Source organism: Molossus molossus, unplaced genomic scaffold (assembly GCF_014108415.1).
Source record: "Molossus molossus isolate mMolMol1 unplaced genomic scaffold, mMolMol1.p scaffold_m16_p_2, whole genome shotgun sequence".
NCBI classification, from domain to species: Eukaryota; Metazoa; Chordata; class Mammalia; order Chiroptera; family Molossidae; genus Molossus; species Molossus molossus.
The window spans coordinates 138,986,372-139,005,479 of record NW_023425355.1 but is presented as its reverse complement, the minus strand read 5'-3'; the positions used below and the strand labels follow the sequence as shown (position 1 = coordinate 139,005,479).

General features: G+C 38.6%; 1 protein-coding gene across 3 annotated transcripts in view; it reads left to right on the top strand.

The window, feature by feature from the left end:
• The window catches only part of BMX (BMX non-receptor tyrosine kinase), a 50,419-nt gene extending 31,837 nt beyond the window's left edge, over positions 1–18,582 (top strand). For all 3 annotated transcript variants that reach the window (XM_036271584.1, XM_036271583.1, XM_036271582.1), the window contains exons 12-19: positions 599–726; positions 3,572–3,646; positions 4,385–4,556; positions 7,620–7,836; positions 8,726–8,790; positions 12,498–12,616; positions 16,149–16,306; positions 18,200–18,582. In XM_036271584.1, coding sequence (XP_036127477.1) covers positions 599–726; positions 3,572–3,646; positions 4,385–4,556; positions 7,620–7,836; positions 8,726–8,790; positions 12,498–12,616; positions 16,149–16,306; positions 18,200–18,274 — 1,009 coding nt within the window. In that variant the 3' untranslated portion in view covers positions 18,275–18,582. The remainder of the gene's footprint in view (positions 1–598; positions 727–3,571; positions 3,647–4,384; positions 4,557–7,619; positions 7,837–8,725; positions 8,791–12,497; positions 12,617–16,148; positions 16,307–18,199) is intronic.
• The last annotated feature ends 526 nt before the right edge of the window (positions 18,583–19,108 follow it).

Here is a 19,108-nt window from a genome sequence, read left to right as displayed (position 1 = left end):
CCTGGTTAGCCTAAATCAGTGTGCATCAATTCACCATTATTTTCTAAAAGTAGAGCAAAAGAAAAAAAATGTTTTATGTACAAAATGTACAAGTTCACATGAGAAATTAAAGGACATCCTCACCCACTCTCTCCTGCTTGTTCCACTCCCCAAAGAGCTTCCTACCCATACTCTGGGGGAGAACACCCACAGCCAGCCTAATCACCACTGCCTCCCACACTTTAATCTTCATTATTATCCTTAAAAAGAATTGATGTTCAGAATAATGATTCTGAAGAACTTCGGGGCTTTCAATAATCAAAGGAACATTTCAATTTTATACTTACTAAGGGAGGAATAGTCTAGAAAGCTGAAATTTTATTGTACACGAGTTCTGTACATGCATGCACAAAAGATATGTTGAGTTCAGAGAGGCGCCCTCTTCCATAATTACTGATTGTCATGGATACCTCCAGAAGAATACCAGATATCAAGACTGAGAAACTCTCTCTGACTTCCCTCTCCAAAATTTGCAAATGCACCTAAAATAATTAACCATTGTGTAATTAAGCTTCAATTTCTTATTTAAAATGCCTTAACAGTCTTTCTTTCTTACTAGTGATAAAAAAGGAACCATCAAACATTACCATGTGCATACAAATGCTGAGAACAAATTGTATCTGGCAGAAAACTATTGTTTTGATTCTATTCCTAAGCTTATTCACTATCATCAACACAATTCAGCAGGTAATTTATTTCCGTTTTTCTTTTATGGGTCCTTGTTGATAAATATCAATCTTCTTGGATACTACTGATCCTCCTAATATTCTTTTTTAAAAATATTTTTCTTCATTCATTTTAGAGAGAGAGGAAGGGAGAGGGAGAGAGAGAGAGAAACTTCGATGAGAGAGAATATTGATTGGCCACCTCCTGCATGCCCCCCACTGGGGATGAAGCCGACAACCTGAGCGTGTACCCTGACTGGGAATCAAACCGGTGACCTCTTGGTACATGGATCGACGCTCAATCACTGAGCCACACTGGCTGGGCCCTCCTAATATTCTTAATTATATAGGGAATCATAAAGTAAGAAAAAAATGTTCTCAAGCTCTATACCTCCTGTGATTTTTAACCCACATTTCCTGGAATATAACATTATACATGAAAAATTAATAATAACAGAAAAAAAATTAAGTGAGCTGAATGACTTAGAAGTAGAGATTATCTTTATAAAAATATTTGCAGGTTTTTTTCTGCCTACAGAAGTTGATTGCAAAGTTCAAACATTATAGTTTTGTCCACGGAGTTTATCTCTCCAATGATATACAAATTGGTGTCTGTTCTGACAGAACTTTTCTTTTGCTGATACTAATACTTAGTATTCATTATTTATATATGTTTGTATATATATATATATAGCTTATATTTTTAATGAGATGAGATCATTCTACACATGCCACTTTCCAGCTGCTTTCTTTACTCAACATGTCTTGGAAGTCTTTCTTTTCTTTTTTAATCTTCACCTGAGGATATTTTTCCATTGATTTTTTTTTCATAGAGTGGAGGGGAAGAAGGGAGAAAGAGGGAGGGAGGGAGAGAGAAACATCAATGTGAGAGAGACACATCAACTGGTTGCCTCCTGCACGACCCCCACCAGGGCCGAAGAACATATAACATAAGTAACCCCACGGGGTATAAGAAGAAAACAGTAAAATGTTTATTTAGATTTTTTAAAATCTCATTCTTTATATATATGTGTGCGTGTGCGTGTGTGTTTATTGGTTTTTAGAGAGAGAGGGAAAGAGAGATAGAAACATCGATGTGAGAGAGAAACATCCATCGGTTGCCTCCTGCACGCCCCCCAATGGGGACCGAGCCTGCAACCCGGGCATGTGCTCTGACTGGGAATCAAACCAGGACCTCTCAGTCCATGGGTTGGCGCTCAGTCCACTGAGCCACACCGGCTGGGCTAAAACCTCATTCTTTTAACTTTTCTATTTGTGAGGATATTTTATGATTCACATAACATATCAGTATAGCAGCAATTGTATAAATACATATTTTGGAGGAGTGCACTAATTTTTTTCCAGTTAAAGGTGTAGGATTTAAAACATTTGAGGACTACTCATATGAAAAATAAATAAATAATATTTAACAAGTAAGGAGAGCCCTGGCCGCTTTGGCTCAGCGGTTAGAGCGTCGGCCTGCGGTCTGGAGAGACCCGGGTTCGGTTCCCGCTGAGGGCGCGTACCTCGGTTGCAGTTTGTCCCCGGCCCTGATTGGGTCGTGTGGGTGGCAGCCACTCGATGTGTACCTTTCGCATTGATGTTTCTCTCGTTCTCTCTCCCTCCCACTCTATCTGAAGAAAATATCAAAAAATGTCCTCGGGTGAGGATTAAAAAAATACATAAATAAAAATAAAAAATAAGGAGAAAACCAGGACAACTGTGATAGTTTCCAGGACATGGAAAACATCACACACTTAAACCAACAAACATATTTTTTGAGTGAATTCTTTCAAGCCACTATAAATACTATTATTTTAACTTAGCTTTAACATAACTTGCTGCAAACAACTAAAATGACTTGACAATTTAAAGCAATTTAGTAATAGGTTTAATTTTTTCCCTCACCCCAGGACATTTTTACATTTATCTTCAGATAGAGCAGGAGGGAAAGAGGGGGGAAGAGAGAGAGAAACATCGATGTGAGAGAGACACATCGACTGGTCGCCATCCATATGACCCCAACCGGAGCTGGGGACAAACTGAAACCAAGGTACTTGCCCTTAGTGGAAACCGAACCCAGACTTCTCTGGTCTGCAGACCAACGCTCCAACTGCTGAGCCAAACTGGCCAGGGCTAATAGGTTTAATTTTTTAAAAGTCAAGTAGTTTACTTTTTATTTTGTACCCTTATGTACTGTTTTGATTTTTTTTTTTTTTACCAAATATATGTTTATACATATTTAAATACAGAACTACAAAAAGATAGCAACGTAGCCCTGGCCAGTTGTGGTTAGAACATTGGCCCCCCCGGACTGAAGGGTCATGGGTTCGATTCCTAGAACTGGCTTGCAGGTTTGATCCCCAGCCCCGGTCAGGGTCGTGCAGGGGGCAACCAATCGATGTGTCTCTCACATTAATGTTTCTCTCTCTTTCTCTCCCTTCCTCCCTTCCACTCTACCTAAAAATCAATGGAAAAATATCCTTGGGTGAGGATTAACAACAACAAAAAGAGAGCAATATAAAAACGGAAAATTTTTTTAAAAGAAAGATTCTATTAAGCAACTAACTCTATGGGATTTTCAAAATCACATAAAGTTGTTTGACTCTTTAAATTTTTGCTTTACATTGAGCTAATTAGTCAAGTCAAGCAAACCGATACAACTACAGAATTAATATGATCAAAAGGGATTTTCTCTCTGCATCTCAGCATCCTGAACTCTGTGTTTTTCCAGCTGCTCTAGAGAGAACATAATCAGAGGTGCGAACCGATGTGATGTGATGATGTGATGTGATGTGATGTGATGTGATGTGATGTGATGTGATGTGATGTGATGTGATGATTATATGATGCTAATTCTGTTGCAGGCATGATCACACGACTTCGCCACCCTGTGTCGACCAAAGCCAATAAGGTCCCCACCTCCGTGTCTTTGGGAAGTGGTATGAACATACCCTTGGGCTCTTAAACTCTACTTCCCACCATTTTTTGGTTAAAATATACATATATTGTTAATTTACTGAAAAAAAAATAGGGAAGACAGGAAGGCAGTCCTTTTCAGATTGTGCCAGTGAAGGCTTCAGCTCTAATATATTTGTTCATTTTCTAAAAACAAAAACCTTTCTGATCCTCCCAACCTAATTCTGTAATCTCTCCAGCATTTGACAGAAAGATTGTCAAAATTTTTATCTTATTAGACTCAATCAATCATCAGCCTCTAGAACCCCATTGCCTGTTCGTTCTTCCAGGATTCTGTGCCTGCTCAGGGGAGCCAGTTTTCAACCATGTGTATTTAGGATAATAACATCCACCCAGGTCACTGTTTAATTGGTTTTACAAGAAAATATAATGATATTTTACCAAGCTAAGAGCATCAGCACGTTTTGACACTAAGTCTTTCCAAGATGCCTCTGGTAGGCAAAGTGTTTCTACTGTAAACTTTTTGTCAATAACTGTAGCTGCTTCAAGAACAGTATTGTCTTGTTGGTATTATCATGTGGCCTAAAAGGTCATAAAACCACATCACTAAGGGTTTTTAAGTGGTCAGCTTAAAATAAAAATCACTGCTGCTCTTCACGTTGTCAATGTGAAACTCTTATTGGGGAGGAAATCATTTAGGAAGCTGTTAGCCCCAAAGCCTCTATTCTCATCCTAAAGAGTATCTGTCTTGTCTTATTTAGGAATCTGGGAACTGAAAAGAGAAGAGATTACCCTGCTGAAAGAGTTGGGAAGTGGCCAGTTTGGAGTGGTCCATCTGGGCAAGTGGAAAGGGCAGTATGATGTTGCCATTAAGATGATCAAGGAGGGCTCCATGTCAGAAGATGAATTCTTCCAGGAGGCTCAGACCATGATGTAAGTTTCTTCTGAGGAAAGGCAGTTTAGCCCTCACCATGGGAGGACATTCATGCTGACAGGCCTGACTCTAACATTTTCAAGGCCTGGGGCAAGAGTCCACATATCATAGATATAAATACTTAGAAGCTACCAATCAAGCTAACACACTGTTAAATAAAATCAGTTGTGTGCTCCTCCTTTAACAAGTATACCTTCATGACAACCCGAAAGGCTATATTTAAATTTAGAATTCTGAAAACTCTTTAGAGGAACCAGCCTCTGGCCCATGGGCCCCACAAACTCCTCCCTCCCCTTTCTCCTCCCAACCCTTGCTCTGTCTTGCAGTATACTTAGTACTTGTGTGCAAGTACATCCAATATCTCTGTGTGTCTCCAACATCTCTTGGCTAATTATCTTGGTTAGGTAGTCATACCAACAGTGTGGCTCACTTCTGGGGGGACAGACCCTAAAAGTGTCTGCACAGGTCCTGGAAGAGGCCTCATGAATATGTGATGGAAAAAGGGATGTATGGGTTCTGAGTGAACATGTCTCCTTGGCCCTCTGGCCTCCTTGCCCTGTGGGGAGGTAAATAGTGAAGTTAAGAACATAGTAGGGTCCTGTAAAGCATATCCGTGAGGGCAGGAGCCTCTAGTGGCCAGAACTGAGACAATATTGAAAACTAATACCGAATGGACATCTTTTTGATTCCTGGTACCTTCAATACAGTCTGATAAATCCCTTTTTCACCCTTTTCTTTTGTCACTGATAATGAACATACCCTTCCTAATGGGCCTCATCTCCAAGCACAGTGTTTTGGGCAATACATATATACATACGTCTTCTCTCTCTCTGTTTTCAGATTCTCTCTCTCTCTCTCTCTCTCTCTCTCATTTATGCAAGTACAAATAATTGATTTAATGATTCTACCTCTTCTTGTCAATATGGTGAATCAGACTTTGAAGGGTAACCAGCCATCCAGCTTTGCCTGAGACTTCCCTGGTTTTGGTGCTGAAGGTCCTGTGTCCTAGGCAACCCCCCAGTACCAGGCAAACTAGGACAGCTGGTCACACTGCTTTTCAGGAAATAAGAAGCATGGTATAAAAACAGTGCTATAGCTGTACTTGGTGAAAGATAATGAAATCACAAATCCTAGCCTGCAACAGAGTAATAGCTCTTTTCAATTTTTTACCTAAACACTTACATAGTATTTACAGGCATGTCTTTGAGAACTTTATAAATATTAACACATTTAGGCCTCATAAGAAGCGTACGAGGGATGTACCATTGTTATCTTTGTCTTATAGGAAACTGAGGCACAGAAATATTAAATAATTGTCCCAAAGTCACCAAGCTAGTTAAAGTGGCAGAGTGGAGATGCAAACCCAAGCAGACATCCCAGTGTCCATTTTCTAAGTAGTTTCTTTATGAAGACCAACAGTACCAGTAGAGCCAGAACAATCACTTTTACCACAGTTGCAGAATTGTTTTGAAGCAGAGGGATTATGTGAATACAAGCCTTTGTCTAGGGCTGGCTTCATGGGCATGTAACCTGCATAGTGTTGAGAGCTCCTGCACTTAGAAGGTCCCGTGCTTGGTTTAATACTGTGCTGTCACTATCCTTAAATCCTTAATAATTCTTAAATAAGCACCCCTGCATTTTCATTTTGCTCTGGTTCCTGTAAATTATGTAGCTCAATCTGCTCTTGGCAATTTGACTGTCATAAAACTGGGGAGGGGGCCCTGATGTCCTCTTTTTGTAAGACATAAAAATATGCCAGAAACTCCCTTAGGCTCATGGTGTAACCCCCGTGTCCTGGTGTAACTTTAGAACATATTGTTTGCTATTACAGGGCTGCTAATCATACAGAATTATAAAAAGTCATTAACAAATCATCTAGTCATTAAAAAAGAGACCGAACTGTACCATAAGGGGAAATGTTAAATCCCACATGTAGTGGTCAAACTGAGGCCTATGGGGGTACTAGTTGACATGGTGTCCCTGCCATGTGCCCTCTGGTTAGTGATGGAATTTGTTCAAAGAACAGTTTTCATTGAGTGATGGACATTTTTTCTGCCATAAACATACCCTCTGAAGAGAGAACTTCTAAGTACCATGCAGGTCTCCATGGTTGCTGAAATATGCATTACTGGGCTCATTGTCCAGAGTAATATGATATGGCATGTCCCTATAGTTAAATCAAGAAGAAAGAAAATAACTAAATATTTAATAAGTCCGCAATTATTAAAACATGTAAAAGTTGACGTTAAATTTAGGTTTACTTTACACATCTGAATATTAAAGAATCATCCTGGAAATTGATAAGAAGAAATTACATAAGGACAAGTTGATGAACATCATAACAGCTGAGTACCCATTCATCATGACACTTTGATGTCAGAAGTGTTATGTCATGGGGTTACTATTTTCTAAATTTATTGTTGAAAAAATAATGTAACAATAAAGTAAAATGAGTTCTTTTAAAAAAGAAAAACCATGCCTAATATTATTTCCCTAACATGGAGACTATTTTCATTTTATCTATACCCTTCATATTCAGATTTATTTTTTTTTACAATGAGGTAAATAGACATGAAAGTTAGATGCTCTAAAATGGAAGTGTGTGATCTTAGGGTGTAGCTTCTTCCAAATCAGTCATGGAAGTTCTCAAGATGCCACTAGACTAAACAGGATTTCCAAGGCACCAGACCATTGCTTCCCTGCTTCTCCGTACAAAAGTTGAACACAGCATCCATAACCGCTAAATTGCTGCTGGGGTTGTCAATGTTCAATGTGAGACAGCATTTTTTACCTCCAAAGCTGATGTTTCCTGAATAAGATCCAAACTTTTTTTCTTTTTTCTATTCAAGTAGAAGGGGGGAATTCAAAGGAACAAAAATCTGTCAGGGTCACTCAGAAGGCAGCCACTCAGTGTGTCTCTCTCACATACATCAATGCCCCCCCCCCCCCACCACCCGAGGATTAACCAAATAAAACAAAAATCTGAGAGTGATTCTTTTTCAGGACATTTGGAAAATGGAGTGGAAATTCAATACTAAACTTTGAAAATCTTTTGTTTCCAGGAAACTTAACCATCCCAAGCTGGTGAAATTCTATGGTGTGTGCTCAAAGAGATACCCTATATATATAGTGACTGAATATATAACCAATGGCTGCTTGCTTAATTATCTGAAGAGTCATGGGAAAGGACTTGAACCCTACCAGCTCTTAGAAATGTGCTATGATGTTTGTGAAGGCATGGCCTTCTTGGAGAGCCACCAGTTCATACATCGGGACTTGGTAAGCAAAGCCATTGGAAACTCAAAGAAAAGAAAGAAAGCGATCCATAGTTCCCACCTCCAGCAATGGGGCCATTAAGAGAAATGGCAAGAAGGCCACCTTTGATTTTACTTTGCTCGCTTGTGACTTGCTTAAGCACATGACATATTAATGATAAAAAAATTACAATTTCAAAATTAAATATTTGAAAAACAGAAAGAGTAAAAGAAGCCATCAAGATCTATGTGGTTGTGTTGTGGTTTGAAGGAAAACGATGGAAAGACTTTGATCAATTTAGTGTTTCTTGGAACCATTAAATCCAAATTGACCCTTACTCTGGGAAGGGCTTAGTGCTAAAGCAGTCATTTAATACAATAATTGAAAATACAAACACAAACAGAAAAAAATAAAACTTGTGTGTGTCTTTGGGTCAGAAGACAAGTGGGAAATGTTCTGCTTGGTATGCACTGGTATTTATCTTTAGAGGTTTTCTTGTGTTGAACAGCAAACATGCCATGCACACTAGGCAAATGCATTCTAAGTCTGTGCAGCATTTATACCCCGAGAGCATCTGTTACTACACGGTATCCTAGTGGTGAAGAGAGAGGCCCTAAAACTGATTTTTCCCTTCTTGTTGAAAAGCTCAGATTCTGTGTTTAATGTATAATACCTTTTGTGTTTGATAAGGATAGATGCCCAGGTTAAAATACTTATGAAAGCACATTTTTATTTTGTAAAATTGAAAATTGCAAAGGGAAAAAATACAACTCCCCAACATTTGGGGTTTTGATAGGCAATGTTAGATTTCACTGGGAATTCAGCCAAAGAGAAAAAAAAAAAATGTCAGACTTTGATGTCAGAAGATTCATAGTCACCTTTACTACTTGGTAATTTTGTTTTTATTCCAAAGGCTGCTCGGAACTGCTTGGTAGACAGTGATCTCTCTGTGAAAGTATCTGACTTTGGAATGACAAGGTAAGCCGGTTCCAAAGGGGCAACTAATTAAAGGAGGATTTCCATTCTCATCTAAATGCCATTATGATTAAAGGCCCTGTAGGGATGCAGACTATGCTCTGAATTGGGAGCTTAGAAATCTGGATCCCCTCCCTCATACTACCTCTGACTACCTATGAAACACGTTTCATACAGTTCTTCACCTGTGAGGTGAAATTGTACTTTAGAAATTATACAAAGCCCCTTTAAGTTCTTTCAACACCCTGATAAACATTTTCTAAACTTACAAATAAATGTCATGAAAGATTCTTAATATTCAAATGTAACATATTACAGCCAGATAATTTGGATAAATAATATGTGTGTGTGGATGGATGGATGGATGGATGGATGGATGGATGGACGGACGGACGGACGGACGGACGGACAGACAGACAGACAGATAGATAGGTAGATAGTCAATCAAGGCTCCTTTAGCCCTATCTGGGTTTTTTCTTAATGTATGTTCAAATGGGTAAAGAAAGCATTAGCACTAGGAAAATTTTTTTTGACATGTCATTAAATTTTCTTTATCACCAAGTAAGGCATGAAAATAGACTATGAGATTCTCTTAATGGGTGTTTTATCACCACTTCATTATTTGGAGAATCATTTTGATTATGATAGCTGTTTAGCTTTTTATTCTTTCTTTGTTTATTTTTATCCTCACTGGAGGACACTGTTGCATTAACCTTGAGATAGAATGGGAGGGAGAGAGGGAGGAAGAGAGAGAGAGAAACATTGATATAAGAGAGACACATCAAGTGGTTGCCACCCACACGACCCCAACCGGGGCAGGGGCAAACTGCAACCGAGGTATGTGCCCTTAGTGGGAACAAAATGCGGGCCTCTCTGGTCCGCGGTCGGACGCTCTAACCGCTGGGCCAAACTATGATAGAGCTATGATAGCAGTTTAAAAGAGTCTGTCATTCCCTAATTCTGAATTCTTGTACTGTTTAAGCCTTAAAGCAAATTTTCATGATTTTACATAGGAAATGAAAACACACATGCTGGCTTTTCCATTGAACAAACATTTATCGAGTTTATACTAGAGTCCTTGAACTTGTGGGACATACTGATATGAATGGGATAGTCCCTGCCCTCAAAATGCCCACAGTTGGTCTAAAGGGCAAGTAGATGTTCCTGACATTGAGACAAAATGCAGTTATAAAATTGTGCTGACTAAACATAAACTCACATAATTCTGAAGAGGAATAATGCAGTTTCAAAGAGATCTGAAGAATTGACCGAGGCCAGCTCTGTATTTAGCAAACTTGGCACTAAAACACCATAGGAGGATCTGTTTCTTTAAGTCTACCCCAAAATTTAGTATTAGAAAGTGCTCCTCTTTTGTGACCCCTCAATATTGCAAGGTATCCCTTTAGCTGTATGCTACCTGCTATCACTCCAACCACCATACACTGAGTCTCTTGCATTGATATTCCATATGTGTAGCTCTCCCAAAGGCAAAAGAAAACGCTGCTCTCTGCTCCTTAGAGCAGGGAGAAGCTCCCAGAACAAGGTTGATCCCCACTTTGATCTTAAAGTAGGAATATTGGCTGTTATGCCAATATATTGGGAATATACCTCAAGTTCTTTCTTGCTTAGGAAAAGGGGAACACAGGTCTTACTTTGAATAAGGGATCCTGGGGGTTATGCACCAGACCCTTTTGGTCACAAAGCTGTGTGTCACATCATTCAGATGCCTGTGACTTAACTTGGTCCTAATGATCTGAAGGAAGGGTTAAGCTGTGAGCATACCTCAGTTGGCGGATGCCAGTGTAGTTTCTGGGTGTCTTATGATGTCTGAGGCATTGGAGAGGCCCAGGGAGGAAAGTATGGAAGGTGCTGTACATAATCCTATGAAGTTGTTATTCATTATTACTATTATCAATATTTCAAAGAATGACTTGCCAAACCAGCATTTTCTGATGTTTTAAATTACATTAAATATCTCTAACACATTTTGGTGTGTAAAGTTTTTCTATAAATTATATCCGAAATTTCAGTTTCCATAATTTTCATTTTTTATTTTCCTATTTATGAGTCATTATTTGTTTTGTGGGCAAATATATGGGGTCTTTCTCTGTTAATTATATAAATAGTATGTGCCTATCATGAGAAATATAGCAATGGTATAGAAAGTCAAAAGTACAATTTACCCCATCCCTTCACCCCATTTGTATCACTAGTAGTAATTATTGCTAACACTTTTGGTAGATGTCCTTCCATACCTGGTTCCTACGTATACCCAATCATATATGCAAATAAGTACATTTACTATTTGTTTCCACAAAAGTGGAATCACATTATATATACCTACTTTTACACATAACCATATACCATGGGCCTCTTTTCCTTTTGGTAACTATAGAGCTCGCTCTTGCTCTCTCTCTCTCTCTTTCTCTGTTAATCCACACCCTAGGATATTTTTCTATTGATTGTTAGAGAGAGTGGGAGGGAGGGATGAAGAGGAAGAGAGGGAGAGGGAGAAGGAGAGGGAGAGATAGAAACATCAAAGAGAGAGAACATCTATTGGCCGCCTCCTGCATGCCCCAATCTGGGGATTGGGCCCACAACCTGGGCATGTGTCCTGACTAGGAATCGAACCGGTGACCTCTTGGTGCATGGGTTGAAACTCAACCACTGAGCCACACCGGCCGGGCTGGAAGCAATCTTAATGTCCACATGTTGAGGAATAATTAAATATAATATGATACATTAATACAATAGAATAATATGCCCTGGCCAGTGTTGCTCAGTGGTTAAAGCATTGGCCTGAACACTGAAGGATTGAGGGTTCAATTCCCAGTCAAGGACATTTACCTGGGTTGCAGGTTTGATCCCTGGCCCCAGGTAGATTGCATGCAGGAGGCAACCAATCTAACTCTCTTCGATGTTTCTATCTCTTCCTCTCCCTTCCTTTCTCTCTAAAAATCAATAAAGAAAAGAAAAAAAAAAGAAATCAGCTAAACTTTAAAAAAAAAAAAAGACTGCTTCCATTTTTTATCATTATTATAAACAGAGAGTAGTGAAGATCCTTGAATATATATTTTTATGATCTTGATAATTCCATAGGATATTGTTTGTCCATCATTGTTTATAACAACAGAAGATTGGAAGCCATTCACATGGTTAAACAAATTATGTTAATCCATAAGAGGGCATTCAGCCATTAAGTATAATGCTACAGAAGAAAATGTAACCACATGGGCAAAATGTTCTTGATATGCTGTTAAAGGAAAAATAAAAGCAAATAAAAGCAAATTTTAATATGACAGAAACCCAATTTTGTTCGTGTTATATATAAAAAAAGATTGGAAAGTATAGTTAATAATGTATCTTGAGTGGTAGAATTATAGGTTATCTTTAGAATGGGATTCTAAGTGATTTTAAGTTTATATTTATGTGATTTTCTGTATTTACCAAACATTTTGCATTCAGATTTTGGTGTTTTCAAAGTTAGATATCATTTTTTAAAGCTTACAAGTTATAAGCAGCTTCTAGCTTAGTGTACACACAGAAAGGAAGCAAAAGATCCAGAACACCAGGCCATGTGGCTGAGACTGGCTGCCTCTATGTCCTTCATCAGCCTATACCACCCACAACCAGGCAATGGTGGCAGCAGAGGTCTCCCCATTCTGCACAACCAAGCAACTTAAGGTCTATATTGATGTTTCCCCTCACAGGTATGTTCTTGATGACCAGTATGTCAGCTCAGTAGGAACAAAGTTTCCGGTCAAGTGGTCAGCCCCAGAAGTGTTTCACTACTTCAAATACAGCAGCAAGTCAGACGTATGGGCATTCGGTAAGAATGTGGACACACAGGCCCCAGCCCCATTTCACAAGCTGGCTTCCACAACAGGAAACCACAAGAGTAGCAACATCCATTTTTAGCAAAAGCCCTGAGCACTTACAAAATTACCTGTAGACAAGTAAGAGATAGAAGAAGAAGATGATCTTTTCTTGGGTTGGTGTTATGTCTGCTACACATTCTATAATTTGCATCCTGCTACCACCTTCTCATAAAAGCTCTTCCATTGAATATTTCAAGCAATTTTTAAAAGGGAGTCATTGAAAACTAAAACATAGATTGCATGAAGTCCAAAACACTGAAAGGTTTACAATGGAGTCATCAACTTTTGGCATGAAAGCAGCCATGATAGCCATTTCTTCTGAATTGACCAATTTGGGGGGGGCATGCCTGATGTAAAAACCAAATATGTCTCAGTGCTCTCTTTGGCTCATACCAATTTCAACTAATGACTTTGTTAAAATTCATAATTTAGATCAGGGACGAGCAAGCCACAACCTAGGATCAAATCCAGTGACCTGTCTCTGGAACGAAAGTTTTATTGGCACCAGGCCGTGCCCATTTGTTTCAGTATTGTCTCTGGATAATTTTGTGCAGCACCAACTGAACGGAGCAGTTACCATAGACACTGCGTGACCCAAAAAACCTAAAATACTCCTTGTGAGACCCTTTACAGAAAATGTTTGCTAACATCTATTTTATTAAAAGATCTACATTGAAATTTAGTAAAGTAAATTAGAAAACTGAAATAATTCTTAAATTGTGATTTTGTAGATTTGCTGATATTTTTCTACATTGTGAGGGATGTCAAGTCTCTTTACAATCACCATCAGATGGATCCAGGATAAATAATCCAAATTATTATCAAGCTATAGACTGTATTAAATTCAACTGAGACCTATTTCATACTTGTCTTGGTCCTTAAACATAATTTGATTTTCTACATGACATCTATAAGACTGCCTTTATTTTTTTTATCTTTATTGTTGAAAGTATTACAGATGTCCTCCCCTTTCTCCCATTGACCCCCCTCCTCCCCTCTCCCACCCCACTCCTGCCTCCCTTACACTATTGTCTGTATCCATTGGTTGTGCATATATGCATACCAGTTCTTTGGTTTATCACAGACTGACAAACTTCAGAGAGAAGGGAGTTGGGGGCATTGGGAAGACTGCCTTAAAAAGTAAAACTTAGTCATAGACACGGACACCAGTGTGGTGATTGTGGGTGGGGAGGGGAGTGTGTATAAGTGGAGGAGGGTATAGGGGGGAATAAATGGTGATAGAAAATGAAAAAGAAAAAATAGGGGAAAAAAGAAAAACTAAAGAAATAGAAGAAAAAAGAAAAAAACAGAAAAAAAAAGAAAATTTTAGTTAGGCATTTATTTTTCTATATCACACTATTTTTTTCAAAATAATTATTCCTTTAGTAAAACTAGTATTGTTCATTGTAAAAAAAAAAAAAAACAAACCTAATCCAAAAGACTTATGTATTCTTGCTAACATCATTCCACAGGTTTATTTCTTCTCTGTTTAGCCTTAGGAGAAACCTGTTGCTTTTATGCTAACCAACCAGATATTATTAGAGAAAGCATAAGATTAGTTAGACAGCAACTGGATGAAAGAGAACAGGCTCTATCCACCTTTAATAATTGGTATGAGAACTTCTTTAATTGGTCCCCATGTTTCACTACTCTTATCACTGGCCTTGCGGGCCCCTTAATCCTCCTCCTATTAATATTAAATTGTGGCCCAATCTTAATCAATCGCTTAATGCAATTTTTTAGAGAAAAAGTACAGGCTGTTAAGCTCATGGTTCTTAGCACTCCCTATCAGAGGCTAGCCACAATGGAAGAAATTGAAGACACTTTAGAATCAAAGTTTTGATTTAACCCTAAGACCAGTGGGGAATGTAAAGGACAAACACATGACCTTACCCCCTGGATTTTAAGGGAATGGCAAGAACTAACTGTTAATAGACAACCACTGCATTGTATCGATAACCATTGCTTTGTGTACACAGAAACTGCTTGCTCCCTCAGGCATAACAGCTAACTGCAAATATCTGCTTCTGTACGTGCTTGCTTGCTCGCATACCCTTAACCCAAATTCCTTAACAGAGGCTAAGACAACTATATAAGCAACCCTCCCCCTGAGCTCGGGGCTGCTCTCTCCTCTGTGTAGGATGGGACAGTCGCCGCGCAGCTAATAAAGCTCTCTTAATTTGAACCAAAAAAAAAAAAAAATTAATCCAGTGCATAGAGGAAAAAAAAAAGAAAAACCACAAAGATAGCATTTTGGTGAATACTTGATGTCATTTTGTGCTGATTAACTTGTCAAAATTAGTTCCAGTCTCCTTATTCCAGTTGATATTTTTAAAAATCAGTATGCTACTCATAATTCCACCTTGTTTTTGACCAAAAATAGCATTATCCACCTTGATTATTTATCTTAGCACCAGAACTTGGTTCCTGGTATTTTCTGGCTGTTTCCAAAAACTAAATCCATTCTTAATTTGTCCCCGATAAAGATATTCAAAATGAATCAGTTATGGTTCTCGAACAATTTTCTTCCGTCTTAAATATTTCTGGTTTTCCAACAGTCAGCCAGCTTCAAAGCCTTGGCTGTGAGGATGATGGCAAATGGCCATCATTCAGAGAGCAGTGAAAATGCCCTGTGCTCTTTTAAGTGCTCTGTGTGTTTTATCCTATTTAATTATCACAGCAACTATATTATGTGCAAATATGTGCATACTATAGACAGGAAAGCTGACTGAGAAGGGTAAGAAACTTGCCCAGCCTGTAAGTGGCAGAACTGGGTCTCAAAGGCCATGTCTGACTGACCACAAGTGCCAGCCTATTGACCACTATAACCAGAACTTACTTTCCTAACCTGGAGTCCATGATGCCCTGGATGGGGCACTGTGGACATCCAGAAGCCAAACACAGAAATGCTGTGCATTCATTTTCCCAAAGGAGAGCCAATGGCTTTTATCAGATTCTCAAAAGGATACCTGACCCACAAAATATTACAAACCACTGTGGCAAAAAGAAAAGGAGCAATGCTGTCAATGATTTTATCTTTAAGTTTCCACTGAAAGGTAATTTGATTGTGCAATAAAATTGTTGTACCCAACTGCCAAGGCAGAGAGAAAGGGTGATGACTTCAATCAATCCTTCCCAAGGGCTGGAGCCAGGTAGTTTGTGGGTTTACCAAGGCCCCAGCTGCTTCCCTGAAGCAACCCAAGAATCTTGGCCCCAAGTAGCTCCCTCTGCAGCTGCCCTTGCTATTTACCCCATTTACCAGCAAAAAATGGAGGGCTGTGTTTCAGGAAACATAGGAGTAGATACTCTGGGCTCCAGAAGTGATGGTATATACCCACACTACATACTCTGTCCTTTCTGCTAGGACTCATTTCGAAGGGCTCCCTCACTCTGACCTGGCATGTAAAGCTCATTCAACAAACTGTGTATCTTCTGACACTCTCTTTCCTCATTGTCTGCTGGCCACCCTTTGGTGTTGTGCAGGGATCCTGATGTGGGAAGTGTTCAGCCTGGGGAAGCAGCCCTACGACTTGTATGACAACTCCCAGGTGGTCGTGAAGGTCTCCCAGGGCCACAGGCTCTACCGGCCCAAACTGGCGTCGGACACCATCTACCAGATCATGTACAGCTGCTGGCATGAGGCAAGTGCCCCACTTGGGAGCTAATTACTGTGTCACCACTAGGCAAAGCATTGTTGAGGGGAGGCACCTGCTACAGATCAGGTGGAAATGGATTGGGCTTCTGCCCTCAAGTGTTTGCAATTGAAAACAAGCACTACAGGTGCCAACTTATTTCCAGCACTGTTCTACAAACTTCATAAATATTAGCTATTTATTCATCAGGAAACACACTATGAGGTAGGTACTATTATCATGGCTAAAACTAACAGAAGAGGAAACAGACCCAGAGACATTAAGTGACTTGCCCAAGGTCACACAGCTATTAAGAGGCTGGCTGGCTGGCTAGTCTTGGAGTCGCTGTTCTTAACCACACTATAGGGTCTTTCCTCAAGTAGAAAACATGTAACAGAGAACTTATAACCATGTGTAGAGAACACATAATGGACACGATTCCATCCTCTCTTCTCACACTTCCCAAATGCTCAATAAAAGCAGTCCAAGCAGATGAGGAATAAGATGTTTTGGGGTAGACATGAAGCTGAAATTGCATGAGATTGATTTGCCCTCGCAGGACTCTGTCTTTACACACACACACACGGACTGAAAACAATCAGTTTGTAAGTATACATACTATATGCACAATATAAACATAGACAAGTACAGGACTTACTGCTGTCCCTGTCAGTTGAAGAATAGGAGCAAAGGGTTTTGAGTGAAAGCCAGACCTTCTTGGCCTTCCCCTCTCCACGGACTAAGGACTGCATCATCCAATGGATAGGAGGCCCTGAACAGGAAAAAACTGCCTTCTCTCCACAGCTGTTCCGCACAAATGTGTGAATTACAGCACAATCCACTGAAAGGGGTCTGCAAAGAGAATCCCCAGATGAAGGCTCTGTATATAGTGAGGATTTAGAATACTTTAGTCTCCCCTCTTTTTTACATTTTATTTCACGACTTTTGGAAAAACATTCACAATTTTCACTAGATTCCAATTTCTCCTTCCTCTACTTCTTTGCACAAAGATAAGCATGTAAGTATATGTGTGGTTTTGTTTCCCTTTCTTTCTTACCAAAAAAGTAGCATACAATTTTTGTCCCCATGTATTGCCACTCTAGCAATGTGCCTATTTTCCCATAATCTTACTACACAGACCATTGTTGAGCTTCTGAATTTCTGCTCATCTGAAAAATAAGAAATGGCATTTAGTGCAACTTTCAAATATCCCTCTTTCATTATGAATGAAGTATATTCTAAGGGCATTTGTATATCTTGCTGAGAATTATGTCTTCTCTTTGCCTTTTTTTCTATCAGCTTTTTGTTTTCCCTACCACAATTTTTTAAAATCCCTTTATAAAGTGATTATGTTTAGTTTATATTTTAACTTGATACATTTATCTTTATGATATTGATTTGTCCTATTCAAGAACAAGCAACATTTTTCTATGTGTTGAAATCGAAATTTGTATAACTCAGCAATTTTTAAAGGTTTCTTTGGGGGGTAGATTTTTGTTAGTATTTTATGTTGGTATTGTTGCTATTGTAAAAGGGGTTTTCTCTTTCACTGTATCTTCTAATTGGTTATTGTACATGTATATGAAGGCTACTGATTTTGTATGTTAATTTTATATATTGCTCTCCTGGTGAATTTCTTTATTAACAATTAGGTTTGTTTTATCATTGATTCTCTTGGTTTTTCCAAGTATACAATCATATCTTATGTAAACAAAGATACTTTTACTTTTTCTTTTCAATTCTTAGGGCTGTAATTGTTTTCTCTTTAGTGAAAATATCTGTAGTGTTTCCACATTTTAAAAGTTGCTAGCTTTAGGACTCAGGTATAAATATTTTATATATTTTATTTTTAATCACAACCATCATAACCTAAACCAATGGATTTTTTTTTCTTTTATTTAGCTTCCAGAAAAGCGTCCCACATTTCAGCAACTCCTATCTTCCATTGAACCCCTTCGGGAAAAAGACAAACCTTGAAGAAGAAATTAGGAGATCTGATGAGATTGACAATAAATATAAATGTTAGCCAACATCTTCATTCTTGTTAAGTAGCAAGGCACAGATGATGTAATTTAGCTAGTTCTTCTTAATGGTATTCTGTATGCTGTTTGTCTGTTATATTATATAGAAATTACAAAGGTAGGAAACAAAAGATGTCCTTGAAATTTAGGTCAAATTAATAATATTGTTTCTGCTGCTCTTAACATTATACTTCCAAGCCTATAACAGAAGCACATTTTCTGATTGCAATAGAGAGGGCATGTACCGTGTGTAAAGATGAACAGAACTGAAAAACTATTTGTTGGATATTCTTTTCTTTATTTCATCACTCTCATGATAATTAAATATGCTATTAATAAGTACAGAAATGTGGACATTTGCCTTCATATTTCAATATTCTCAATTTTTAGCATCTGTAAGAATCAAATGGAGAGTTTATTAAAACACAGATTCCTAAGAACTACCCCAGAGATTCTGGTAGAGCAAGTATGAGTGCAGCCTGAGAATCTGTATTTTTTAAAATTATTTTTATTAATTGTTTTTGTTACAGGTGTTTCTCCTTTTCCCCCCATTGACACCCTCCTCCCCATCCCCAGCTTTGTTGTCCATGTCCATTGTTCATGCATACCTGCATATAAGTTCTGAGGTTTATGTCTTCCCCTTCAACACTCTCTCTTCTGAGGTTTGTCAGTCTGTACCCTACCTCTATGTCTCTAGGTCAGTTTTGTTCATCAGTTTGTTTAGTTCATTATATTCCACAAATAAGTGAGATCATGTGATATTTGTCTTTCTCTGCTTGGCTTGTTTCAC